Source organism: Neolamprologus multifasciatus, chromosome 11 (genome assembly GCF_963576455.1).
Source record: "Neolamprologus multifasciatus chromosome 11, fNeoMul1.2, whole genome shotgun sequence".
NCBI lineage: Eukaryota > Metazoa > Chordata > Actinopteri > Cichliformes > Cichlidae > Neolamprologus > Neolamprologus multifasciatus.
The window spans coordinates 36,539,394-36,566,446 of NC_140449.1; the positions used below are offsets into that span (position 1 = coordinate 36,539,394).

At 49.0% G+C, this 27,053-nt stretch overlaps 2 protein-coding genes across 3 annotated transcripts; one reads left to right on the plus strand and one right to left on the minus strand.

The window, feature by feature from the left end:
- Positions 1-54: 54 nt before the first annotated feature.
- On the plus strand, positions 55-14,336 carry LOC146509256 (immunoglobulin superfamily DCC subclass member 3). Its single transcript, XM_085177368.1, has 14 exons — positions 55-977; positions 4,816-5,121; positions 5,226-5,370; positions 5,451-5,581; positions 8,543-8,680; positions 8,774-8,932; positions 11,969-12,134; positions 12,225-12,475; positions 12,677-12,841; positions 13,401-13,589; positions 13,670-13,777; positions 13,855-13,978; positions 14,055-14,154; positions 14,247-14,336. Exons 1-14 carry the CDS (start codon positions 920-922, stop codon positions 14,325-14,327), a joined length of 2,121 nt encoding a protein of 706 aa, XP_085033494.1. The 5' UTR covers positions 55-919; the 3' UTR covers positions 14,328-14,336.
- Positions 14,337-14,986: 650 nt separating this feature from the next.
- On the minus strand, positions 14,987-27,024 carry LOC146509257 (gonadotropin-releasing hormone II receptor-like). 2 transcript variants are annotated; one of them, XM_085177375.1, is made up of 4 exons: positions 26,857-27,024; positions 24,221-24,749; positions 20,693-20,894; positions 14,987-20,585 (listed from the first exon to the last, which is right to left on the minus strand). In XM_085177375.1, the coding sequence occupies exons 2-4, from the start codon at positions 24,746-24,748 to the stop codon at positions 20,152-20,154; spliced, it is 1,164 nt and encodes a 387-aa protein (XP_085033501.1). In that variant the 5' UTR covers position 24,749; positions 26,857-27,024; the 3' UTR covers positions 14,987-20,151. The 2 variants fall into 2 exon arrangements, with proteins under 2 accessions (XP_085033501.1, XP_085033502.1); XM_085177376.1 differs by lacking the exon at positions 26,857-27,024 and having other exon boundaries at positions 24,221-25,543.
- Positions 27,025-27,053: the final 29 nt, after the last annotated feature.

Consider the following 27,053-nt stretch of genomic DNA (forward strand, 5'->3'; position numbering starts at 1 on the left):
TTTGTACTCCTTGAACATTAAGGTGGCCCTCCAGTGCCAGCCCGCTCATTGAGTGTGAGACCCCTGGTTTAACTTCTTCTTTTTGTATCAGCACCGTCCACTGAGCCCGGTGAAGGTCGGAGAATCAGCAGCGTGATGGTGCCACAATAACAGTGTAACACTCACCTGTAGATTGATCAGCTCACCTGTGGGATCAAAGCTGGAAGCTCTCAGCTGAGACACCTGCCACGCTGCCCTGGATCTGCTCTGTTATTGGCTGCGTGTCTAACCCTGTGATCACTTCCTCCTTTCTGTTTCTTTGCCCCACTTTCTCCTGTTATTACATGAGTGTCTGACCTTTGACCTGTGTTCCACTTTCTGTTTAAATTTCAGTTCTTTGAATTCTTACACTCGCTGACTGCCCCCTCCACCTCCACCTCCACCTCCACCTGTACTCTGTCCTGTTAAAGTGCTCGTTTGGACCGAGTGAGACCACAGCAGGACGTTTGAGCTGAAGGAAGTGGGCGTTTAGACTGAACCAAAAATACGCTGTCAGTGCCGCCTTATCAGCTGCTGTCTTCAAACACGTACCGTCTGCACCTCAGCAGCAGGTACAGGTGAGGACCTGCCTGCAGCACACCTGCACACCCGAGTCAATTCAGACTTTTACTAAAATAAAGCCAGCAGAACTCCTTCCTTCATTTCCTTGGTCTGGTTTCCTGATTTCCATCCTCTCCCCTACTCCCCTCCTTCCACCTCCTCTCTCCTCCCTGCCCGCCCCCGTTGTAGGCTCCTCCCCCTCAGCCCCTGAGTGCAGGCTCAATTTGAAGTCAGACTTGCAGAGTTCAGCAGCGCATGTGAGCTGCACAGGTTTCAGATTCAGAAGAAGAAGGTGCAAAGGAAGAAGAGCAGTGCTGATGTTCTGGATTTAACCCAAAGCATGAAGAAGACGTGGAGCTGGACGCTGCTGCTGCTGCTGGAGGGACTCTGCTGCTCAGGTCAGGCTCACACTCACACTGACTAAACCAGTTAGATTACAGAATAGCGCGTGATGAGGCAGAGCTCGTTCAGAAAACCACAAATGAAAGATCTGAAAAAATGTCCTAGCTCAGAATGAGAAGACATGAAGTCATGTGACAGTAAAATGAAAAACAGCAATAAAAGCTTGATTTTCTTCATTCCTTGTAATTCTCTGTGATTCCTTTTCCTGTTTCCTTTAATGCCTCCTTTTGTTTCTTTCTTTAACTTTGAAAGGTCATCTATTATTCCTTCCTTTCTTCTTTATTTCTTTGATTATGCCTTCATTTCTTCCATCATTGTTTTCCTCTCTTTGTTTGTTTACAGTCTCTCAGGTGTTTTCTTGGCTCCTTTCTGGACAGTAAAACATAATAAACTGGTTTTAACTGGTCCCAGTGTGTCTGTGTCTGAACTCCAGTTTGGTTTAAAGTTCCCGTCTCTATGAAACGACAGTGTGTGTGTGTGTGTGTGTGTGTGTGTGTGTGTGATGAGGACAGAAGGTCACATTCATATTCATCAGACTCATTTCTATGCAGTAGACTGAGCGCGCTCAGTGTGTTTTGTTGTTGAACTTGATGATGTGTCAAGAGCGAGAAACTCTCCAGACTGTCAATCAGCTGATGACCCAGAGCGCCCAAGAGCTGATGGGAGGTCTGTGGGGGTCTGTGCTGGTCTGTGGGGGTCTGTGCAGGTCTGTGCAGGTCTGTGGGGGTCTGTGCAGGTCTGTGCTGGTCTGTGAGGGTCTGTGCAGGTCTTTGCAGGTCTATGGGGGTCTGTGCAGGTCTGTGGGGGTCTGTGCAGGTCTGTGGGGGTCTGTGGGGGTCTGTGCAGGTCTGTGCAGGTCTGTGGAGGTCTGTGCAAGTCTGTGCAGGTCTGTGCAGGTCTGTGGGGGTCTGTGCAGGTCTGTGGGGGTCTGTGCAGGTCTGTGGGAGTCTGTGCAGGTCTGTGCAGGTATGTGGGGGTCTGTGCAGGTCTGTGCTGGTCTGTGCAGGTCTGTGCAGGTCTGTAGGGGTCTGTGCAGGTCTGTGCAGGTCTGTAGGGGTCTGTGCAGGTATGTGGGGGTCTGTGCAGGTCTGTGCAGGTCTGTGCTGGTCTGTGCAGGTCTGTGCAGGTCTGTCGGGGTCTGATTGGTACACCTGAGCACTCTGGTAAAAATTGAGCTGGTAAACGAAACACCTGAACCTTCTCAGGTTCACAAACTACTGGACAGGAAGTGACTCAGCAGCTTGTTAATTGGCGTGATTAGCAGTAGTGGGATGGGGTGGGGGGGGTGGGGTCAGGGGCAGATGCAGACATGTGACCTAGAAGGGGGTGGGCAGGGTAACCGTCTGGTTCTCAGGGCTCAGACCTCCCGTGTCTGTGGGGAATCCATTGTCAGCACCATGAAACCGTGAAGTTCACGGTCAGAGCGGCGTGTGACATCACACCGCAGAATGGAGGGCGGGGGGGGGCAGCTCTCATGACCTGCAGAGGCCTCGGGGGGTTCAGTTCGGTTCAGGGGATTTAGGGGGCAGGTCAGGGTTAAAGGGGGGGGGGGTAGGGGCGGGGGGCAGACTGTCTGCTCCAGTGTCTTAAAAACCCCACCCCCCATGGCGAGGACCCAGATGGGAGGCGAAGGATTAAATCCTGTAGGAGGAGACATGTGACATCATCAGCTGATCAGACAGCTGTCCTCCTCCTCCTCCTCCTCCTCCTCATCATCATCATCAGATGCTTCACTTGAGCAGCTCGATGGTTTGAAACATCAGCTGATGTGTTTCTGAGTCGTGATCTGTGAGCATGACTCGCCATCACACACCTGCTGAGCACGAGACACAATACTGCCACGATCCAGGTTATTTGTCTGTCCACTGACGGCCTCCAGAATAAAGACGCCTCTCGGTTGATCCGCAGCCAGAACTGCATCGGCTTCTTTATCGAGTCACAGTCTGAATAAAGCAGGGGTGTCCAACTGCAGTCCTCGAAGGCCGCTGTCCTGCAGGTTTTAGAAGTGGCCACTGATTTAAAGGCTAAATGACCTCAACATGTCTTAAAGTTCTTCAGAGGTAATGAACTAAGCATTTGATTCAGGTGTGCTGACCCAGGGTGAGATCTAGAACCTGCAGGACACCGGCCCTTGAGGCCTGGAGTTGGACACCCCTGGCATAAAGCATGCCCTGCTGTGGTCCAGATGTGTTGTCACGGGACACCAAAAGGTGTGAACGGTCCACACCTGGTTTGTACACCTACATGGTGTCGGGTCCGATCGCGTGCTGATGATTTCCTGTTTAAACCAGTTTTGACTTTTCCTGACGTGACGTCATCAGGATTCATCGTTGCTTTGATAAAGAGGAGTGATGTGGGCCCGGTGCCAGCCCGGTGCCGGCCCGGTGCCGGCCCGGTGCCAGCCCGGTGCCGACCCTGTGCCGGCCCGGTGCCAGCCCGGTGCCAGCCCGGTGCCTGTCCGGTGCCAGCCCGGTGCCAGCACGGTGTTGGTGCTGAAGGAAGATTTAGACATGTTTTCCTGTTCTCCTCTTTGAGGAGATGAAATTGGCCTTTAGAGTGATTTGTGCTCAGAGTCTGTGGAAACAAGCGTGAAGCTGTATAAAGAGGCTGAAGTGATGGATGTTTATGAGGAGCTGCAGGCCTGGAGGCGTCCTGGGGTCCGGCAGCTGCAGGGTTTGGTGTGTTTGGTTGTTTGTGGGATCCTTTGGGGGTGGGGTGGGGTGTTGTGTCTCGGTTAACTTTTGTTTCTCTATTGTCGTCGTTCACACTAAAGGATTTGGTCCTGCTGCCAGACTCAGTCTTTCCTCCCACAGCATCCTCTCAAAGAGGCGATGGGGAGGAGGGGGGGAGCCTGGGAAAGTCACCTCAACCAAGTTCAAGTTGAAAAGGGCCAGAGGAGGGAGGAGGAGGAACGATGCATTCACTGAACAGCATAATAAACAGACACAAGACCTGCATTGGTCTTTATCTGAGGGGGCCCGCAGAGAGGCTGATCTGTGCTGTGTTTGAGGGGTGGCTGTAGAGCAGGTGGCGGTTTAGTTTGCTGCTCCAGCATGCCAAATATCCCTGGACAAGATGTTAGGTCCACTTTGCTCTCCGACACATCCATCACAGAACGAATTCTGTAGAAATAATGTGTGGTATAAACTGCTCTGAGGTGGAGCAGGAAAGCGCTGTAGCAGTTCGTTCACCACGTGATGGAAACAACACACTGCAGACCTGAGCCCGGCTGCTTTCTGCTTCTTGTTCAGTCCAGGCCTTCAGATGATGAGAGGTGTAGTAACACGTAATTTAAAGACCTCAGTCTGTGTGACTGACCTGATTGATTATAATTGGGTGCATGCAGTCTTCTAACGTTCCCAGGCTATTTTGTGGCCTTTATTTGATAGAGACAGTATAGACAGACATGCAGCAAAGGGCCGGGGGTCATACTCAAACCCGGGCTGCTTCTCTCCATCCACGCTGCTCATCCCACTGAGCTAAACCAGCGCCCATGAGCTGATTTATAACAAACACTGGCTCTGATTCTTTCAGTACATATACATCTTTGCCATCATTGCCATCATTGCCATCGTCACATTCATGTGTTCATCATAGCCTGAGGGTCAACGCGAGCCCTGAGTTCTGCCTGCCGGAGTCACCTGGATACTGCTTTGGGCAGGTGTTTCCAGTCATCATCATCGCCACCTCATCGCCACCTCCTCGCCCTTATTATCATCATAACCCTCATCTCCACATCCGCCTCCTGTCAGTGAGTGTTTGTGTTTTTAAACCTGCTTCACCATCAGAAACGTCCACTGAGACTCCGCCCCTGACCCTCCTGCTTCCCCTTAGGTGTGCTCGGAGCGTTGGAGTTGGCCTTCTTGAAGGAGCCTGGTGATGTCATTGCGGTCAGGGACCGTCCCCTGATGCTGGACTGTCAGGTGGAGGGGGAGGGGCCCATCGCTATCACCTGGAGACTCAACGGGGTTCCCATAGCGACTGGTACCAGAGCAACAGTGCTCACCAACGGCACGCTGCTCATCAGAAATTTCTCCAAGAGACGAGAGAGCAACGAGACGGATGCCGGAGAGTACGAGTGTGCAGTGCAGAACCGCTATGGCATGCTGGTCAGCCGCAAGGCCCGCGTCCAGCTCGCATGTGAGTTGCCGTCGACCCAAACACACAAAAAACATCAAACAAACCTCACAGTAACACACAGGTGACCCACCTGTACTAACGGTCTCTTCTCCACCTCCCACCAGCCCTCCCTAAGTTCCTCTCTCACCCAGAGTCCATGCATGTGGATGTAGGGGGTGTGGCCAGACTCACCTGTCAGGTGAATGGCATCCCAGAGGCCAACATCACCTGGCAGAAAGACAGACGCTCACTGAGCCCCGATAACCACAGGTATGTCTTTAGTGAAGTGTGATGAGATGAAATTTTAACGTGTAAGGATTCAAGCCTGTTTGTATATGCTTTGTGTACAGGTACACCTTGCTTCCTAATGGCGTGCTGCAGATCACCGGCGTTCAGCAGACTGACAGCGGTTTGTTTCGCTGCATCGCCTCAAACATCGCCAACACTCGCTACAGCCACGAAGCCCAGCTGACTGTCACCGGTAAGACAAAACTGAGGGCAAGGTTCTGTAAGGCAAAACTCACATAATTAAAGACTGAATGCCCGATCTGGGGGTAAAAAGAGTCCAGAGTGTGGGTAGAAGACTCGAGAGTGAGGGTAGAAAGAGTCTAGAGTGAGGGTAGAAAGAGTCCAGAGTGAGGGTAGAAAGAGTCCAGAGTGAGGGTAGAAAGAGTCCAGAGTGAGGGTAGAAAGAGTCCAGAGTGAGGGTAGAAAGAGTCCAGAGTGAGGGTAGAAAGAGTCCAGAGTGAGGGTAGAAAGAGTCTAGAGTGAGGGTAGAAAGAGTCCAGAGTGAGGGTAGAAAGAGTCCAGAGTGAGGGTAAAAAGAGTCCAGAGTGAGGGTAGAAAGAGTCCAGAGTGAGGGTAGAAAGAGTCCAGAGTGAGGGTAAAAAGAGTCTAGAGTGAGGGTAAAAAGAGTCTAGAGTGAGGGTAGAAAGAGTCCAGAGTGAGGGTAAAAAGAGTCCAGAGTGAGGGTAGAAAGAGTCCAGAGTGAGGGTAAAAAGAGTCCAGAGTGAGGGTAAAAAGAGTCCAGAGTGAGGGTAGAAAGAGTCCAGAGTGAGGGTAAAAAGAGTCCAGAGTGAGGGTAAAAAGAGTCCAGAGTGAGGGTAGAAAGAGTCTAGAGTGAGGGTAGAAAGAGTCTAGAGTGAGGGTAGAAAGAGTCTAGAGTGAGGGTAGAAAGAGTCCAGAGTGAGGGTAAAAAGAGTCTAGAGTGAGGGTAGAAAGAGTCTAGAGTGAGGGTAGAAAGAGTCCAGAGTGAGGGTAGAAAGAGTCCAGAGTGAGGGTAAAAAGAGTCCAGAGTGAGGGTAGAAAGAGTCCAGAGTGAGGGTAGAAAGAGTCCAGAGTGAGGGTAAAAAGAGTCCAGAGTGAGGGTAAAAAGAGTCTAGAGTGAGGGTAGAAAGAGTCCAGACTGAGGGTAGAAAGAGTCTGGAGTGAGGGTAGAAAGAGTCCAGACTGAGGGTAGAAAGAGTCCAGAGTGAGGGTAGAAAGAGTCTGGAGGGAGGGTAGGAAGAGTCGAGACTGAGGGTAGAAACAGTACTGAATGAGGGTAGAAAGAGTCCAGACTGAGGGTAGAAACAGTCCGGACTGAGGGTAGAAACAGTCCGGACTCAGGGTAGAAATAGTCCAGACTGAGGGTAGAAAGAGTCCGGACTCAGGGTAGAAACAGTCAAGACTGAGGGTAGAAATAGTCCTGAATGAGGGTAGAAACAGTCCGGACTGAGGGTAGAAAGAGTCCAGACTGAGGGTAGAAACAGTCCGGACTGAGGGTAGAAACAGTCCAGACTGAGGGTAGAAACAGTCCTGAATGAGGGTAGAAATAGTCCGGACCGAGGGTAGAAACAGTCCTGAATGAGGGTAGAAGTAGTCCGGACTGAGGGTAGAAAGAGTGTAGAGTGAGGGTAGAAAGAGTCTAGAGTAAGGGTAGAAACAGTCCTGAATGAGGGTAGAAACAGTCCAGACTGAGGGTAGAAACAGTCCAGACTGAGGGTAGAAATAGTCCGGACTGAGGGTAGAAAGAGTCTAGAGTGAGGGTAGAAACAGTCCAGACTGAGGGTAGAAACAGTCCTGAATGAGGGTAAAAAGAGTCCAGAGTGAGGGTAGAAAGAGTCTAGAGTGAGGGTAGAAAGAGTCTAGAGTGAGGGTAGAAAGAGTCCAGAGTGAGGGTAGAAAGAGTCCAGAGTGAGGGTAGAAAGAGTCTAGAGTGAGGGTAGAAAGAGTCTAGAGTGAGGGTAGAAAGAGTCTAGAGTGAGGGTAGAAAGAGTCCAGAGTGAGGGTAAAAAGAGTCTAGAGTGAGGGTAGAAAGAGTCTAGAGTGAGGGTAGAAAGAGTCCAGAGTGAGGGTAGAAAGAGTCCAGAGTGAGGGTAGAAACAGTCCAGACTGAGGGTAGAAACAGTCCAGACTGAGGGTAGAAATAGTCCGGACTGAGGGTAGAAAGAGTCTAGAGTGAGGGTAGAAACAGTCCAGACTGAGGGTAGAAACAGTCCAGACTGAGGGTAGAAACAGTCCTGAATGAGGGTAGAAATAGTCCGGACCGAGGGTAGAAACAGTCCTGAATGAGGGTAGAAGTAGTCCGGACTGAGGGTAGAAAGAGTGTAGAGTGAGGGTAGAAAGAGTCTAGAGTAAGGGTAGAAACAGTCCTGAATGAGGGTAGAAACAGTCCAGACTGAGGGTAGAAACAGTCCAGACTGAGGGTAGAAATAGTCCGGACTGAGGGTAGAAAGAGTCTAGAGTGAGGGTAGAAACAGTCCAGACTGAGGGTAGAAACAGTCCTGAATGAGGGTAAAAAGAGTCCAGAGTGAGGGTAGAAAGAGTCTAGAGTGAGGGTAGAAAGAGTCTAGAGTGAGGGTAGAAAGAGTCTAGAGTGAGGGTAGAAAGAGTCCAGAGTGAGGGTAAAAAGAGTCTAGAGTGAGGGTAGAAAGAGTCTAGAGTGAGGGTAGAAACAGTCCGGACTGAGGGTAGAAAGAGTCCAGACTGAGGGTAGAAACAGTCCGGACTGAGGGTAGAAACAGTCCAGACTGAGGGTAGAAACAGTCCTGAATGAGGGTAGAAATAGTCCGGACCGAGGGTAGAAACAGTCCTGAATGAGGGTAGAAGTAGTCCGGACTGAGGGTAGAAAGAGTGTAGAGTGAGGGTAGAAAGAGTCTAGAGTAAGGGTAGAAACAGTCCTGAATGAGGGTAGAAACAGTCCAGACTGAGGGTAGAAACAGTCCAGACTGAGGGTAGAAATAGTCCGGACTGAGGGTAGAAAGAGTCTAGAGTGAGGGTAGAAACAGTCCAGACTGAGGGTAGAAACAGTCCTGAATGAGGGTAGAAACAGTCCAGACTGAGGGTAGAAATAGTCCGGACTCAGGGTAGAAATAGTCCGGACTCAGGGTAGAAAGAGGCTAGAGTGAGGGTAAACAGAGTCTCGGGGTGTTTTTGAGGGTTTCTGGTCTTCTGGACACAGCTGCAGGATCCAGGATCTACAAGGAGCCCGTAATCCTGTCCGGCCCTCAGAACCTCACCATCAATGTCCACCAGACCGCCATCCTGGAGTGTGTTGCCACAGGAAACCCCCGGCCCATCGTGTCCTGGAGTCGCCTCGGTAACGCCTCCTCCTGCACTCATTGATCCAATCACTAGTATTGATTACCTGTTAAGTTCAGCTGTGTTAATGATGGTGTCTGTGTGCGGTCAGACGGCCGGTCCATCGGCGTGGAGGGGATCCAGGTTCTGGGAACAGGAAACCTGATGATCTCTGATGCCACTCTGCAGCACTCAGGCGTTTACGTTTGTTCGGCTAACAGACCGGGCAGCAGGTCCAGGAGGACGGCGCTTGGACGCCTCGTTGTACAAGGTAGGTTCGCTTGCACACATCAACAACACATCAGCTGGCCAAAAGCTGTCCTCACCTCAAACAGTCAAACTTTTCACCTTAGAAGTCCTGCAGGTCAGATCTTTGATCTTCAGACTGAGGGACATTTCTGGATGTACGGCCTCTGTTCTGTTTGAATAAACCTTTATTTGTATTCACACTAAGTTTCAGACAAATCCATTCGGAATGGTTGTGATTATCAGGCAAAGTCGGTCAACTGCTGCTGGTTGAAAATGAGTCACTCTCTGTCCTCCTTTCAAAGCGAGTTCTGGTTCTGGTTCTCCTGAAGGAGCAGCTTTTGGCACTGAAGTGACTCAGGGCAGCGAGTCTGGTTTGCTGGCCCCTCATCAATGATTGGTGTGCAGACTGAAACAAACCTGCTGCTCCTTCATGACTGACACTTCTCCTTGAAAGTTGGGCGCGCAGGATGTAGAGCAAATCATCCACTAATCGGAAGATCGGTGGCTGAGTCCCAAATATTCCTGGGAAAGATGCCCTCAGATGCATCCACCAGAGTGAGGACGGCAGACAGGAAGTACAGGTGCAGAAGAAAGCGCTGGTGTTATGTGTGAATGAGGCAGTGCTTCGAGCACTCAGGTGGAACAGGAAAGAACGCGATTACTGACCAATAAGATCCTCAGAACAAGCCTGAGGCAGACTTCCTGTGAACACAGCGGCGAGCAGCTGCAGAGCAACCACTCCATCTGCTCAGCTCCACCTCATCATGTCGAGTGTGCAAACACACATGCAGGGTGCGTGTGCGTTCATCTGTCAGCTCTTGAACTTGACTGGTTGTGTGTCAAGTTCAGTTCAGCCTGCTGCTGTCGGACTCTTCACCCCCGACATGTGACCTCTGACCCTCTCTGTAAATCAGAGACAGCAGCACCTCAGAGGTCACTTCCTGTTAACGTGAGCGTCAGACGCATTTGTTTCTGAAACCGTGAGGTGTTGATGATCTTATATGTGAGTTTGTGGGAGAAAAACGCACTGGCTGCAGCTTTTCCTGCAGTTTCTGTGTGCAGCCACGTGTCATCTACACAGCAGTCAGTGTTTTCCACACACGGTGGAAAGACCAGCACACAGCCCGAGGACTCCATGAGTTTCCTCTGCAGCTCCACGCAGACGTGTGAGACGTTCAGGGACTCCTGTCCTGCTCGCTCAGCTGCAGCTCAGTCAGAGGTCATGTAGGAGGAGGGGTCAGAGGTCACACAGGCCCATTGTGAACGTGTGTGTGACTGAGAGCTTCATGAGAATCTGGATTAGCATGAGAAGAGCCCCACTTCACAATGAGGACTTTATTCCCACTGAAACGCCGTCTGTCACTCTGACACTCAGACTTGCAGACTGTCCTCGCCACAAAAACACGAGTGGGCAGGGCCACAACAGACGGCCTCGGTCTAAACCCGGCCGCAGCTCCTGCTCTGTGTGATGATCCAGCTTTCCTTGTCCTGCATGAAAGGGTTCATCCCTCATGCACCCATCTGAAGTCAGTTTGACTCAACGCACAAGTAAATCACCCAGTGCTTTCCACTCACACAGTGTGTGACGAACATGTTACACAACAGCATCCAGAGGAGATGCTCACACATCATCAGCGCCCACAGAGACCGTAGGAAGAAGAAGCCACCGTAACAACCTTCTTTTCACGTCCATGTGATCCCAATCAGAGACAGACGCACTAACATCACAAATCATTTCTTCTATTATTATTATCATTATTGTTGTGTTTATCTCTGTTGTTAGTTTCAGCGTACGTCGTTTCCTTGTCTGTAGCTGGTGTGAGTTATCATCACATCTGAGTTGTTTTTACAAAGACGACTTCGTCGTTTTACACGTGTGCCACTGTGAAACTGCAAACAAAAAGCACGCGTGACAAACAATCAGAGACGCTAAAATAAAAGCGAGGAGACGCGATGTTTCCGTTTCAGTCAGGATGAACTCGACAGTGTCTTCAGACGCTGATCATCAGTAAACTAAATCATCAGCAGCAGAGCAATCCCATAGTGATCATCAATAATATGAACACAAATATTCTAGTTTAATAAAAAACAATCAGAAGAGTTTTTAAAGATAAAGTCTGTTAGTGTTGCTGTGCATCGTTCAGGCTAGCGTACAGCCCACACAACAACACAACAACACAACAGGAACACAACAGAAAGTAGGAAAGTACAGATACACAAAATACAGTCCTGCTAAAAATGATAAAAAAAAGTGTGTGTGTGTGTGTGTGTCAGATATGGGGGTGGACATATAAATACATTTTATTTGTGGAGGGATAATGACCGTTGACCTCCTAAGATACAGAACCCCAAGTTCAAGAGCAAAACACACACACACACACACACACACACACACACACACACACACACACACACACACTTTTATAAATGACTCCTATTCATCCCTCTCCCCTCCCCAGTGACCTCTGACCCCTGACCTCCCCCTCTTTCCATATAAAGTGGGAGGGGGCGGGGCTCTTGTGGGGTGACAGAGATGTGTGTGTACGGTTTCCCTGTAGCCATGGAGATGAAGCGGGTGGAGACAGACAGCTGTGTCTGTGTGTGTGGTAGTGGGAGGGTGGGGTGGTGGGGTCAAAGGTCAAAGTGGTGTTCAAAGATAACAGAGACACAAGTTTTCCCTCTGAGGACACGGCGTGTGATGATAACATGATGAGTTTTTAGTGATTAGCTTCATGTAGCGAGTCCATGAGCAACATCACCTTTGAAGGCATAAACCTGTTACAGTTACATTAAACACAAATTAAATACGTGTTAACGTTTTGACCTTGGGCTCGTGGCTTTTCTCCCCGTTACGGCGCTGCTACGATGTTCGATAGCGTTCCTCACATTTCTAAGGTTCTTTAGATAAAATGACCGTCTGACAGTTTTAGTTCCTGGTTCCTCTCCACTCGTGATGGTGCTGCGGCACACCCCCCCACAGCCCACACAAACTTTTCAGAGGGTAAACCACCAGTTTGCCCTGTGCTGAAACTGTAACGCTCTGTCTTCTGGCCCGCAGCTCCTCCAGAGTTTGTTCAGTGGCCACAGTCTGTCTCCAGACCAGCAGGGGCCAGCGCCGTCTTCAGCTGCACGGCGTCCGGCGTCCCCGACCCCCACCTCATCTGGCTGAAGAACGGCAAACTGCTGATGCCCAGCGGCAACGTCAAGCTCACCAACGGGAACACGTGAGATCCTTCTGTTTACGCTCAGGTCTTTCTCTCTGTGAGGTTACTGCACAGTTTAACGCCCCACCTCTTCTCTGCCACCACCTGCAGGACGCTCGCCATCACCCGCATCACCCCCGAGGATGAAGCCATCTACCAGTGCATTGCCGAAAACAGCGCTGGCACCAATCAGGCCAGCGCTCGCCTCGCCATCAGCCAGGGCTCAGAGCTGCCCGAGGCCCCCACCGGCCTCCAGGCGGCGGCGCTGAGCTCCAGCAGCCTGCAGCTGACCTGGGACCAGCCGGCAGAACATGTGAGCCAGCAGATCATCGGATACGTCCTGCACATCAGGAAACTGGGCGGTGAGAGAGGGGCGGGGTTGGTATTTTTAAGTCTGAGATCGTCCGTGTGAGGAGACTAGAAATGAGATTAAAGGGTAATGACGTGATATAATTACTGGTTCCTGATTGGCTGGAGACTGATTGGTGCGTGTAACCGATAAGCCCAATCAATCAGTCTGCAGCACCATCACCTGTTTGACCTTTGATCTGCGACCTCCTCAGAGCCGGACAGTGCGGAGCTGCAGGAGGCCGTCAGCAAAACCACCTTCAAACACGAATTCAGCAACCTGGAAGCTGCCACCACCTACTCCATCTACCTGAAGGCGTACTCGGCGCTGGGAGGCAGCCAGCAGTCTGACAGCATCATGGCCAGCACGCTGGGCGGTGGTAGGTCACCTCTGACTGATAACACTGGAAACACTCACACTATATCTAATATCTATAAAACCTCCTCAGCATTCCAGCCTCGGAAAAGGACCTCCACCTAAAACTAATCTCGTGAGTTCACGAGGTGTTTCAGATCTACTCACAATGGCGTGAAAACATCAGCTGAAGCCTGTTATGAAGTTCTGCAGCTGATGAAGCTGTAGATTTGTAGGAAAGCTGGTAAAGGTTTCTGGTAAAGCTCCCTCGGTGTGAGGGCAGCGCTTCCTACCACACAGAGAAGGATTAATGAACAGTAATCTGATCAGACGTTTGATAGAAGGATGGTGCAGCTCCACACTTCTGCCAGCAGGGGGCACACCCACCCAGCCTGAGGCTTTCAGCACCATCTTTATGTTTCAGAGGATGAATGCAGAAATGTCACTGTTTGATGTGGTGATGTCATGACCAGGGCATGACCTCAGAGGTGCGGGCTGGGGCGGGGTCGACCTGCTCTGATCAGGTTTAAACGTTTTGGAGATGCTGTCTCTGTGAATGACCGCAGGCTCTGTCTGCCCCACAGTTCCCAGTCCTCCCAGTTTCTTCACTAAGGTCCTGAACCAGACCGCCATGCAGGTGTACTGGGAGCTTCCCAGCAAGCCGGGGAAGCTGGAGGGCTTCAGACTGGAGTACCGCAGTGTTTCCAACGCAGAAGTGCAGGGGCAGGAAGCCTTCCCAGCACACATCAACACCCACACCATCTCCCACCTGGGTGAGTACGAGACTGTTTACAGGCAGCCCGACAGGAAGTGGATACAGTGTTGTGATAATCTGTTCGTTTACTTCCTGCAGAGCCGGCGGCCATTTACGAAATCCAGCTGGTGGCGTTTAACGGGAACGGAGACAGTCCGTCCAACCGCCGCCTTGTATCTCTGGCCGAGGGAGAGAGAGCTGCAGCAGGTAGGAGCCTGACCTTTGACCTCTTGCACACCGTCACCAATGGAAGCAGTGTAACATGTGATGTTTGTCGCCCTCAGCTGGTTCAAGCTGTAACTGCGATCAGTCTGACAGCTCGACGTCCGCTCTGCTGGTCGGCCTTCACAGCGGCCTCGCCTGCATCCTCTGCTGCCTGCTGCTCGTCCTGCTGGCGTACAGACGCAAGTAAGGCCTTCACCGTCCTCACAACCACCACCGCCATCATGGTCTTCATCATCCTCACTGTGTTCTCTGTGCTCAGTTTTTTCTGCAGGAAGGGGGAGAGCTGGGAGACTCCACCCACTCTGAATGGCGTCAGTGGTCCTAAAGGCCACACACCTGAGAGCTTCGAGCTCAGCCAGGTAAACACACACACACCTGGATGATTATTAAGTGATTATTATTATTAACACCTTTCTGTCAATGACCCCCTTCTCCCTTGCTCCGCCTACAGAGATGCGATTCCACCCTTCCTCCGCTGATGGTCATGGTTGAACCTGCTCCACCTGTTCACCTGGGCACAGGCACCGGATAAAACACCACACATTACCCCCCCCCCCCTCTCCAACGCCGGCCTGTGGCGCCTTCTCTCCTCCTGACAGCCTTACCACATTTAGAATAAGAGATTAACGCACAGATTATAGTGATGATGATGATGATTTGTCTGAGGAAGCTCCAGGTGGCGTCCAATCGCACAGGGAGACTGAACCCGTTGAACTTGACTGCTGTGACACCAATTCCAAACGAGATCGTCTCCAGGTCAAAACCAAAGCGGAATTCTTCACCTGTAAACACACAGATTGTTGGTCACATGACTCTGGCTCCTCCCCCTGTGCGTTCAGATGCTGATGCTTACTTCCTGTTGAAACCAAAAGCTTTTTCTTTAGTTTGGGCTCATTTTGTTTTAGTCACCGACGGTGCCGAGTTTCCAGAGACGATGAGGCCTTCTGCCGGCTTGACCAGAGACGGCCTCTGAGATGAGAAGTTTGGCGTCCTCAGAGGCCCAGAGCCAAAGGGAATGATTGTTTCTCTGGTCAGCAGGTAACCTTAGAGGACGCTAACGCTCCTCTGCTCGCTTTAGCCTTTCAGTGTTTGTCTGTCTCGTCGAGTTCGCCTTCGGTCAGGATGTGGACGAGGCCCACGGTCGGCTTGCCTCTCCTCCCCTCCCTCCACCCCCCTCTCCAACTCCTCCCCCCAAAGAGAGCTACCTCGGGCTTCGTGCCAAACCTCTAAATTGCTGTTAGCCTCCCGCTGCAGGTCAAGCTAACCTACCTCAAACCAAAAGCCTCCTCTGGGACCTTTTCCCTGTTTTAGCCTTTTTGCCCACGAGACCTTGGCTTCGTTGCTCTGGATCCATCCCTCGCTGTCTGTAGACGTCTTTGCTTCTGCTGATGAGGGACGGGAGAGCAGCTCTGTACCTGAGAAGATCTGACTGCTTCACCTGGGAAAGGTGAGACAGGAAAGTGTGGGACATCTCCGGCCTTTTCTGTCCTGATTCCAATGAATGTTTTTGTTTTCAAGGGCTTCCACTTCCCGTTACCTGCCCACAGGTGTGTGCAGCCCCATGAGCCATGTCTAAACTGACCTCTGATGTATTTTAATGTATCCAATGAATTCATATAGATGAAGAGCAGCTTTCTGTAGAGTTCAGCCAAATATTATTTAAAATGAGCTGAATGCCTTCCAAAGAAAAGAAAAACTAGTTTCCTGTTTGTTTTCACTCCTGTCTGAGTCGAAGAACAAACAAAACCAAAATAATTCCTCGCCATCACATTTGATGTCTCACACAAACACTTTGGAAAAAGGAGTGAAAGTATATTTTCTTATGTCGTCGGATGAGCTGTCAGGAAAACCAAATAAATGAAGGATAAAACCGCGCTGACCAAAAGCTCAGAAATATCCAGATATTATGTTTGTATTTACGCCACAGAGCATGCTCACTCTGTGCGGATTAATGTCTCTGCGAGTGACCTCCGACCCCCTGACCTCCTGATCCTGAGGACCAGGTCCCGTGTCTGATCCGTGCAAACATTTTCCAGACCAACAGAGAAAAATTGTCCACATTTTGGAAACGTGTCCTTCTTCCAAACATACATTCCTCAAATTTAACTCATAGATGATATTTTCTCTCTGCAGGGAATGTTGAACTCTTTTAGGTGTTTGATATTTTGGCATTGGTGCTTCCTAAAACAAGTTAAAAGAGTAGAAAAACAGAATGAAAAGATTGGATTTGCTGATGAAAATGATCCGGTAATACCTCGAGTGCATGAACGCTGTGCTTGGCCATCAGCCCCGAGGACTCTGAGCTTCACATCTCCTCACATGAACGTTTCTTTAATGTTCTTCTTGTGAGCTGAGGGTTGTTGTCTCTGCTGCACGATTCAATCCACAGGCAGATGTCCTGCTTCTCAGTCAAAATCCATCAGTGATGGTGAGCTGTTCTGGTCTGTATGCACTGAAGCAGTCCCAAACCACGACACCACCATAGATGCTTTTGGACTGCGGGAACATTTCCGTAGTTGTGGTCACTCCACGCTGCAGGAAGTACAAACTGCCAAAGTTCTTGGAACCTGTTTAGCTGCTAATTCAGGACTTTTACTCTCTGAGTGACAAAGTGCATGCTGATTGGTGCACCACCATCACTCGCCATTTAAAACAGTGTAATCAACAGTTCTCAGCTCTACAAATGGCAGAAACCATGGAGAACAGGAACTCTGTTCTTCTCTGGCCTCACCTCCACCCTCATTAATTGCAGCGTCACTATAACAGGTTATGTGAAAGTGCTCTGTGGTCCTCGGCTGAGACAGAGTTGTGGTTCTCAATGCTTTCTACTCACGCTGCTCTCCTCCGTCCTCTAAAGAACCTTCATCACCTGCGTTACAGGCAGTGCTGATCATTTCCTGAAGTCCTCGCTCTTCTCATCTGTCCAGGACTCACTTCCTAAAGCATGCGGAGACCTGAAAGCATCTGTTTCAAATATTGTTTTCACCCGTAAATAAAGGGTAATATTTCAATGCTATTGAACTGCTTTCTGTTTAAAACCTTTTACGATGTTTTAAGTTGCACTGATGCAGAAAAGAATCTCAAACTTTTTCCTGGAGCCGGTGCTCCTCCTTAAAGCCCAGACTTATAGACCAGAGTGTAAACTGTGCCAAAGTGTAGGTCAGGGTGGGAACTCCAGGTTTTGGATCTCACAGTCAACACACCTGAACCACATGATGAGTTCATTACCAGGCCTGTGGAGAACGTCACATGTTGAGGAGGTCATTTAGGCGTTTAAATCAGCTGTGTTGGATCAGGGACACGTCTAAAACCTGCAGGGCCCTCGGGGCCTGGAGTTCGACTAGCGTAGGTGAAAACTGTCGTGAGCCATCTTTGTGTCAGAGCGTCTTTGATTTTGGACCTTTGACCTCCTCCCCCAGTTCAACAAAACACCCTCCTTGCTGTCTTCAGGGTCAAAGGTCAGAGGTTGCAGAGCTCCCCGCTGTCTTCATTTCCGCTCTAAAATGAGACGATTGCTCCTAAAAGTAAAGTTTTCAGGTGTTTTGTTGAGTTTTTGTTCTTTTTCTAGAACTTTCCGCTTTCCGTTCATTCTTATCTTTCCGTCGCTGCCGTTTGGCAGCAAAGAGGAAAGCTGCCAAAATAAAGACATTAAAATTAGTATTTTTATTCTAATAATATTATGATTCTTCCAGTTTGACTCTTTTCTGATTCTTTATGTTTGTAGCTGATGTGAAGATATTTGTAGAGTTGTAAAAGCTGTTCCAAGCTGAAGGTAGAGCCTCTGATTAAACAGCCATATTTACCCATAAGCCATACATGATGTCAAAGCCATGCTGTGCATAAAAACCTGTTTTATTGTTCGTCCGAGCTCACCTCCTGCTGTCGACACGCTGTAGAAACTAAACCTGAGATGTAGCGATCGTAGAGACTGAAGCCTAGAACCAATGAGAAAAATGATGCTTTAATGATTCTGTTTCCTCTATAAAGATGTTTGAATAATGTGTCACAAAAATAAAAGCACCCAAAGCTTTAAACTGCTTTTTAAACCGAGCTCTCGTATTCAGAGCCTCCTGTTTGTGCTGCAGATTCTCTGCACAGACTGTTTCTCTGTCCTAATTTCTGCTGTTCAGACACATAAAAACCAAATAAAGCTGAAGTAGAAAACATGTCTTTGTTCATCATTTATTTAGCGGACGAGCTGCTCGTGCAGCGACACCTGAGGTTTGACAAGGTGAGTTTAATGTACAGTCATGTGAACTGCCGATAAAGACGCGTTAAACCGATTTGTGACTGCATCAGCACTAAAACTGTGCAGCGAGAGATTGATGGCCAAGCAGCTCGTGCAGGCGTGAGGTGAAGTACTTTTGTACCTCACCTTAACACCCGGATATCACCTGGGTATCATCTGCATAGCAGTAAAAATGGATGTTTTCTAATAGTATTAAATAAGGGAAGCATACATTAAGATCACTGGTCCCAGCACAGAACCCTGAGGAACGCCACGGCCAGTTTTGGGTGTTAGGGGTTACAAAGTAACAAGTTACTGTAATCGCATTACAGTTGCAATTATGTCATTACTTTCATTGAACAAGTTCTTCAGATAGTGGCAGCTGGACAGAAAGAAAACAAATATTAAAGAAACATTATTGTATGGTACAGTCAGCTGATTCAGTTCATGTGCAGGAGGACATGGTGGAGCAGTACAGCGATAGCTTTCGAGGAGTGGAGATGTGGGCATTGCTTTTATTTTACTACACAAAAGGACAGGAAGACAGTCGAGTGGAAAGTGCAGCCAGCACACAAACAACCAGACTTTTCTACTAACACAACTTTGACTTGTCACAATAGTGCGGTGTCTCCTTAAGACAGCATAACTTGATGTTTAGTGATGTCACAAGTATTCACCACTGCCGTCTGTAGAGCGGCGTGCTCACACATGGACCTCATATCGTTACCTCACTAACTCAAAGTATGTTGTATGAACTGTATGTTGGTTGTATGAACTGCGGTATGATGAGACCGCAGCCGTTCAGCCGGGCTTGTAAGGTTGGTGTTTATTAAAGGACACTGTGGAATTCCCACTGACCGTGTGGTCGCAAGCTTTTGACTGTCCTGCTGAGTGTATCGCTGCCTCCTGTCGACCACTGAACACAGCCCACGTTACAGACACTTTGCTAACATGTGAACGGGTGGCATGCTAACGCTAAGCTAGCCAAGAACCCAGAGTGTTGTTAAAGCATCCAGAGCCTGAACTTATGAGCTCATCTTTAATTTGAGTTAATAAGTGATAAACTAAAATATGTTCATATGTGTGCGGTCATTAGGAGAGGGCTTTGAGTTGGTGTGTGGGACTGTAGCCTGTAGGTAACTGGTAACAGTGGGTTTCAGGTCATTTTGTAGAGAAATCAGAAAGTAATGTAACCAGTAGTCTGACAACATACTTCTCCGGCGAGGAATTAAATAAGTTACTACATTACTTTTAAGAAAAGTAAAAGCTAATGTGTGATCCATTACTTTTCTTGAGTAACTACCCCAACACTGCCAAGGATGATAACGTTGCTAAAAACCTGAAACACAAACAAACATGCATGAGTCACATCATACTCATGATGAGCATCATGGTCACATTTGAACCTCCAAAGCTGCAGTTCCTCTAACATCCAGCAGATGTACCAGTGAGTCAGTCCCCAGAGCCCCCACAGGTCACCTGTTTGAACTGGATTAAGGCTTAACGCTTGCATCATTAGGGGCGTGGCCTCCTTGACTAACAAGTGGATGGTGAAACAGGCAGCTGTAGCTGCTCACTGTCCGCTTGGCTGAACTGGATCTCTGGACCACGTTTGTGCTGTCAGACATCATCTAACCAATAACATGACTGCTGTGAGGTCACCATAGTAACAGACTGAGAAGGCTGAGCTCTGAATGAGTGAGATTTGATTTGATGTATGCCACGCCTATACTGCCTCTGGATGCAGACACATCCTGTTGTCTTAGAGCTCCACCCTGTGGTTCACAGAGTGGGCACGTCCATTTTGGAGGTGTCCCTGACGAGGTCATCCAGACACTAGAAGCTGCTCTGTGGATTCAGATGAGATTAATGATTGATTGAGATTAATGAGAAAAAAAGATGCACTTTAATTTGTAATCAGGAGGCATCAGCATGCTGCTGACCTCTCTTAAAGGCCTGACACAAGGGTCAGAGGTCAGCGCCTTCTCTCTGAGCATCATCTGTGGAGGGCGTTACAAACCATGTGATCTAAACTGATAAAGTCAACATGCAGACAAAATGACCGCGTTATTCTGATTCTGTGGCAACAACTCTGCTCAGGTAAAAATCACCTGACACAAAGCATAAGTCACATGCTAAAGTCACGTTTCATTGGCTGATCTGCTGCAGTCTGGTTGTTGGTGGAGGGCTGCGGCTCGTGCTCCCTGCTGTGAGGACCCTCTCTGGTGGACATTCGGTCTATGTATTGGGGCGAAGTGTCCGCATCACTCCTCACCCAGCGGCAGCAGGCGGCGAGGTCGGCCCTAAAGGACGGCGTGTAGAAGCCGTAGATGATGGGGTCGCAGCAGGTGTTCAGGTTCCCGAACACAAAGAGGGCGTGGTGGACGTACTCCGGTGTGATGTGCAGCACGTCGGGCTGGAACCAGTACCAAATCCCCAGCAGGTAGTATGGCGTCCAGCACACGACAAAGGACAGCACGATGACCACCGTCATCTTCAGAGTCTTCATCCGAGCCTTTGGGATGATGTCGGTGCCACTGCGACGCAGGGGCGACTCACCTGCTGCAAGAGGGAGTGTCTACATTACTGATCATACAACAAATCAGCTGTGATGGCTGAGAACAGGTGTGGTTCAGATGCGTTACAGGTGTTGTTCACAGATGTGTTACCTTTGTCTCTCAGGTGCTGCTGGTGGATGTGCAGCAGGATGCGGCTGTAGCAGCAGCTCATCACCAGCAGGGGGACGACATACAGCGTGGTAAAGTGAAACATGTTGTAAACAGTTTCCTGCCAGCGGCGGCTGAAGCTACCGTGAGACGCACACTGAGTGAAGTCCACCGAGTCCACCCTGATGGTCCTGAAGATAAATAGCTAATGGACGGACAGAGTCACACTTTGGAGGCCTCACATTAGTATTTCTAACAATAAACAACAGTTCATTAGATAAAAATCCAGATGTGACGTCCTGGTCTGAGTTTCAGTCTTGCTCTGAAGCTGCTCTTACTTTGAACTAGCAACTGACGTCTCAGCATCGGTAGCATGCCTTATAGAAACAAAGGGGAGCAGTTAGCCTGAGCTATCAGCAGGAGGTTGTGCATGGATAATCCAGAGCATTCCTGCCAGGATTAACACGCAGTCAGAATTTACTGCAGGAACTTTCACCTGGATCAGCTGCATGTGAGAGCAGCCGGCACCTGCTGACAGGTGGAGAAGCTGCTCACTGCTCAGACAGGAGGATCTCTAACAAGAAAACATGATCATTTGACCTGCTTTAATAAAATCAAGTTTCTTGTCGCCTCATACATGTGGGTGCAGAGTGAGCAGCAGGTGCACAGGTAGCAGCAACACACAACTTAATGTTATGTTACATGACAGAATGCTGCATTCACTTTTCAGCTGTGGAACAAACTCATGTCTTTCATAACAAAGCGAGTCATCTCCAGGTGTTTTATTTTTCACGTATATGTCAGAGACAAAACTCCAACCGTGAGTTACCTCTGCTCACAGTTACCTCTGCTCACAGTTACCTCTGCTCACAGTTACTTCTGCTCACAGTTACTTCTGCTGACCGTTACCTCTGCTCACAGTTACCTCTGCTCACAGTTACCTCTGCTCACAGTTACTTCTGTTGACAGTTACTTCTGCTCACAGTTACTTCTGCTGACCGTTACCTCTGCTCACAGTTACCTCTGCTCACAGTTACCTCTGCTCACAGTTACCTCTGCTCACAGTTACCTCTGCTCACAGTTACTTCTGTTGACAGTTACCTTTGCTCACAGTTACTTCTGCTCACAGTTACTTCTGTTGACAGTTACCTCTGCTCACAGTTACTTCTGTTGACAGTTACCTCTGCTCACAGTTACTTCTGCTCACAGTTACCTCTGCTCACAGTTACCTCTGCTCACAGTTACTTCTGCTGACCGTTACCTCTGCTCACAGTTACCTCTGCTCACAGTTACCTCTGCTCACAGTTACTTCTGTTGACAGTTACTTCTGCTCACAGTTACTTCTGCTGACCGTTACCTCTGCTCACAGTTACCTCTGCTCACAGTTACCTCTGCTCACAGTTACTTCTGTTGACAGTTACCTCTGCTCACAGTTACTTCTGCTCACAGTTACCTCTGCTCACAGTTACTTCTGTTGACAGTTACCTCTGCTCACCGTTACCTCTGCTCACAGTTACCTCTGCTCACAGTTACCTTTGCTCACAGTTACCTCTGCTCACAGTTACCTCTGCTCACAGTTACTTCTGTTGACAGTTACCTCTGCTCACAGTTACTTCTGCTCACAGTTACCTCTGCTCACAGTTACTTCTGCTCACAGTTACCTTTGCTCACAGTTACTTCTGCTCACAGTTACTTCTCTTGACAGTTACCTCTGCTCACAGTTACCTCTGCTCACAGTTACTTCTGCTCACAGTTACCTCTGCTCACAGTTACCTCTGCTCACAGTTACTTCTGTTGACAGTTACCTCTGCTCACAGTTACTTCTGCTCACAGTTATCTCTGCTCACAGTTACTTCTGCTCACAGTTACCTCTGCTCACAGTTACCTCTGCTCACAGTTACTTCTGCTCACAGTTACCTCTGCTCACAGTTACTTCTGTTGACAGTTACCTCTGCTCACAGTTACTTCTGCTCACAGTTACCTCTGCTCACAGTTATCTCTGCTCACAGTTACCTCTGCTCACAGTTACTTCTGCTCACAGTTACCTTTGCTCACAGTTACCTCTGCTCACAGTTACTTCTCTTGACAGTTACCTCTGCTCACAGTTACCTCTGCTCACAGTTACTTCTGCTCACAGTTACCTCTGCTCACAGTTACTTCTGCTCACAGTTACCTCTGCTCACAGTTACCTCTGTTGACAGTTACCTCTGCTCACAGTTACCTCTGCTCACAGTTACCTCTGCTCACAGTTACTTCTGTTGACAGTTACCTCTGCTCACAGTTACCTCTGCTCACAGTTACCTCTGCTCACAGTTACTTCTGCTCACAGTTACCTCTGCTCACAGTTACTTCTGTTGACAGTTACCTCTGCTCAAAGTTACTTCTGCTCACAGTTACCTCTGCTCACAGTTACCTCTGTTGACAGTTACCTCTGCTCAGTTACGTCTGCTCAGTTACCTCTGCTCACAGTTACCTCTGCTCACAGTTACGTCTGCTCAGTTACCTCTGCTCACAGTTACTTCTGCTCACCGTTACCTCTGCTCACAGTTACCTCTGCTCACAGTTACCTCTGCTCACAGTTACTTCTGTTGACAGTTACCTCTGCTCAAAGTTACTTCTGCTCACAGTTACCTCTGCTCACAGTTACCTCTGTTCACAGTTACTTCTGCTCACAGTTACCTCTGCTCACAGTTACCTCTGCTCACAGTTACTTCTGTTGACAGTTACCTCTGCTCACAGTTACCTCTGCTCACAGTTACCTCTGTTGACAGTTACCTCTGCTCAGTTACGTCTGCTCAGTTACCTCTGCTCACAGTTACCCCTGCTCACAGTTATGTCTGCTCAGTTACCTCTGCTCACAGTTACGTCTGCTCAGTTACCTCTGCTCACAGTTACTTCTGCTCACCGTTACCTCTGCTCACAGTTACCTCTGCTCACAGTTACTTCTGCTCACAGTTACCTCTGCTCACAGTTACCTCTGCCCACAGTTACCTCTGCCCACAGTTACTTCTGCTCACAGTTACCTCTGTTCACAGTTACTTCTGCTCACAGTTACCTCTGCTCACAGTTACTTCTGCTCACAGTTACCTCTGCTCACAGTTACCTCTGCTCACAGTTACTTCTGCTCACAGTTACCTCTGCTCACAGTTACCTCTGCCCACAGTTACTTTTGCCCACAGTTACCTCTGCCCACAATTACCTCTGCTCACAGTTACTTCTGCTCACAGTTACCTCTGCTCACAGTTACCTCTGCCCACAGTTACCTCTGCCCACAGTTACTTTTGCCCACAGTTACCTCTGCTCTCAGTTACCTCTGCTCACAAATACTTCTGCTCACAGTTACCTCTGCTCAGTTACCTCTGCTCACAGTTACCTCTGCTCACAGTTACCTCTGCTCACAGTTACCTCTGCTTACAGTTACCTCTGCTCAGTTACCTCTGCCCACAGTTACTTCTGCCCACAGTTACCTCTGCTCTCAGTTACCTCTGCCCACAGTTACCTCTGCCCACAGTTACCTCTGCTCACAGTTACCTGTGGTGATGCCAGCAGAATGCTGAGGGTCCAAGCCAGTAGCAACATGCGTCGGTTCCTGCTGTGCGCACTCAGAGCATCCAGTGGGTGCAGAATCGCATGCTGGCGATCTAGGCTGATGACAACAAGGATGAAGGCAGAGGCGTGCATGGCGAACAGCTTCAGGAAGCAGAGCAGCTTGCAGAGCGCATCACCACCATACCACTGCACTGTCATGTTCCACACTGCATCCAGAGGCATCACCACAAATGTCATCATCAGGTCGGCTGATGCCAGGCTCAGCATTAATGGGCGCAGGTGAGATGCCAAACGCTGCCCTCGCCACACACTGACCAATAGGGCAAGATTACTGCAGGCAGCAAACAAGAAGAGGATAAAGGTGGCTCCAACTCGGAACTGAGCAGCCCGGGTGAAGCTGGGAGCCTCCCAGTCTGGTAGAGGAGGGTACTGGGAGGTGTTGTGAAGGGTAGTGGCCATAGAACTGGTGGGGGGTAAAGACAACCTCAGGATGGACCAGTTACCTGCCATCCTGTACAGAAGAAGAAAAATGAAAATGAAGTTTTAGAATCACAATCAGATTCTTAAAAATTACTAACTGCTTTCAGTTAGTAAGTTTTAGGAGGTAGGGTTAACTTAGCACAAACACTAGCAGCAGGTACAAACTGTTAGCTTACCTTAGCACAAGCTATAAAAGCAATCTGAAACTGTTAGCTTAGCAAAAACCTTCTTATACCCATTTTCTTTTAGTCATTAAGCAGCGTATTCATTGGACGCTGAGCATTCATAGCAGGTACATTTGTGTACCTGTGCCCTCAGTGTTGTCTGACAGTTAAAATGTTTTCCTGGGGTCGCACTAGTTTGTTCTCCTTCATGTTATCGTTTGGGATGTTCTTCTTCTTCTGTATCTTATAACCAGTGGACCTTCTCTGCATTGTGATGCGAGGCTTCTGGGGGTCACTGAACCTCAGTTTGCGGAGACACAGAGACTTGGTGTACAGGTGTTTTCTTAAGGTTTAATCTGTTCTACAAAAGTCACAGAAGATAATTCACTTGCTGACCTTTGATTGGATATTGCAGATCACCTGTCTGTTTCTCTCTTTGTCTACCAACCTGTAGTCCAACAGCTCTTATTGTGTAATAGACTTCCTATCTGTCACAGATAAGAATCTCCTGAAACGCTGAGGAGAAGGGGATGGGGTTACCATGGTAACTGGGGAGTCAGTTGACTCAGGTTCACCTGTTAAAGATAAAAATAGCTCTAGCATGAAGCCCAAGGCCTTTAAGTGTTGGTTCATTAAAAAGAACCAAACCAACCAACCAATGTTGCTATCCTAGTGGGGACATTCCATTGACATAATGCTTTCCCTAGCTGCTTATCCTAACCGTAAACCTAACCATAAAAATGGTAAATGGCCTGTATGGTGCTTTACACATTCAGTCATCCACCCATTCACACACTGGTGATGGCAGCTACACAGCCACCCTGGGGCGCACAACCATAACCCAATTGTAACCCTGACACTAAAACCACACTTTGAGTGTGAAAAATGCCTTTAACTTGTGGGGACCTGGAGTTTGGTCCCCACCGAGATAGGAAAAAAGCACACAAACACACACAAACACGCACGCACACACACACACACACACAAACACACACACGCACACAAACACACACAAACACACACACACACACACACAGGTCAGGTTACAGCTCAGAGGTTTGCAGCTAATTTTGGCTCCAGGATCAGTGTGTGTGTGTTTGTGGGTGTTCATTATATTACCTTGGCAACCTCCACCTCTGTCACTGCAGAGGTTCAGACTCCGCCTCCTACGTCTGACTGGCTGAGCTCCTTGGCCAGCATGTTTGTGTCTGATGCTAGAGAGGCAGAGCCTTCACCAATCAGAGGGCTGGGTGGGAAATATCAGTGTGTTGAACAATGAACGAGAGTGTGTGTGTGTGTGTGTGTGCACGCACGTGTATGTGTGAGCGAATACAACCTGTTAACCAAACCAAGTCTCCATAAACATGTGATTCAGAGCACCTGACCTTCAGCACTGACCAGTCGCCTGAAGGTTAGTATTGTAAAGAGTACAGTGAAGTGAGATGACGCCTATGCACACACACTACGGTGACAGTCCTGTACAGCTCGAGCTGCTCACTCAGTCCAGACAATGGAGGTGAACAATAACCAACAACCTGCACCGCCGTGTGCCATGCCAGGGGCGACAATGGTGAACTAGAGCACAAACTTCCTGTTAAAGTTCTTCTTCTACGCCATCAAACCCAGCCCCTCTTACTTCACCTCCGTTTTGAATATGCAAATTAGTCCCAGCTTCTAACTCCCGCCACACATCCACCTTTTACCTGCAGCTCAAGCTGACCTGCTCAAAGAAAAAGAAGGGTGTCTCCTCTCTGCAGTGTTAGAACTAAAACAGGAAATAACAAGATGACATCATCAAACAGCTGTTCTGGGCTCATTGCAGTCAGATGATCCTTCAACAGGTTAGCCCCGCCCCTCAGGATGATGTGATCAGGTTGAGTTTGATCAGAGAGCTAAGCAACAGACCAAGCTCAGTTCACAATCACATCACAGCAGCTTCACTGAGGCTTTTATTGTGAAAGGGTTTGTTTCTACCTGCTCAGCAGCTATGGATCGTTTCTCTGCCTCAGGTCGGACTCCTCTGTTCTCCTCCTCTCCTCCTCATGTTCTTCCTGCTCTCCAGCACAGCAGAACCCAGCAGAACCCACAGAACCGCCTCTGATCCTGATCCTCAGCTGCAGCAATGAAGAGAACCACTGAGACTCAGCCAGGCTGCAGCGAGGAGGAGGAGG

Coding starts and splice junctions, on each gene's coding strand:
- LOC146509257 (XM_085177375.1), bottom strand. CDS start 24,748: ATGGCAGGTAACTGGTCCATCCTGAGGTTGTCTTTACCCCCCACCAGT. Junction 20,895..24,220: donor TTCTGCTGGCATCACCACAG/GTAACTGTGAGC, acceptor TCCGTCCATTAG/CTATTTATCTTCAGGACCAT. Junction 20,586..20,692: donor GCAGCACCTGAGAGACAAAG/GTAACACATCTG, acceptor TCCCTCTTGCAG/CAGGTGAGTCGCCCCTGCGT.
- LOC146509256 (XM_085177368.1), top strand. CDS start 920: ATGAAGAAGACGTGGAGCTGGACGCTGCTGCTGCTGCTGGAGGGACTC. Junction 5,582..8,542: donor AGCCCAGCTGACTGTCACCG/GTAAGACAAAAC, acceptor TTCTGGACACAG/CTGCAGGATCCAGGATCTAC. Junction 14,155..14,246: donor AGAGCTTCGAGCTCAGCCAG/GTAAACACACAC, acceptor CTCCGCCTACAG/AGATGCGATTCCACCCTTCC.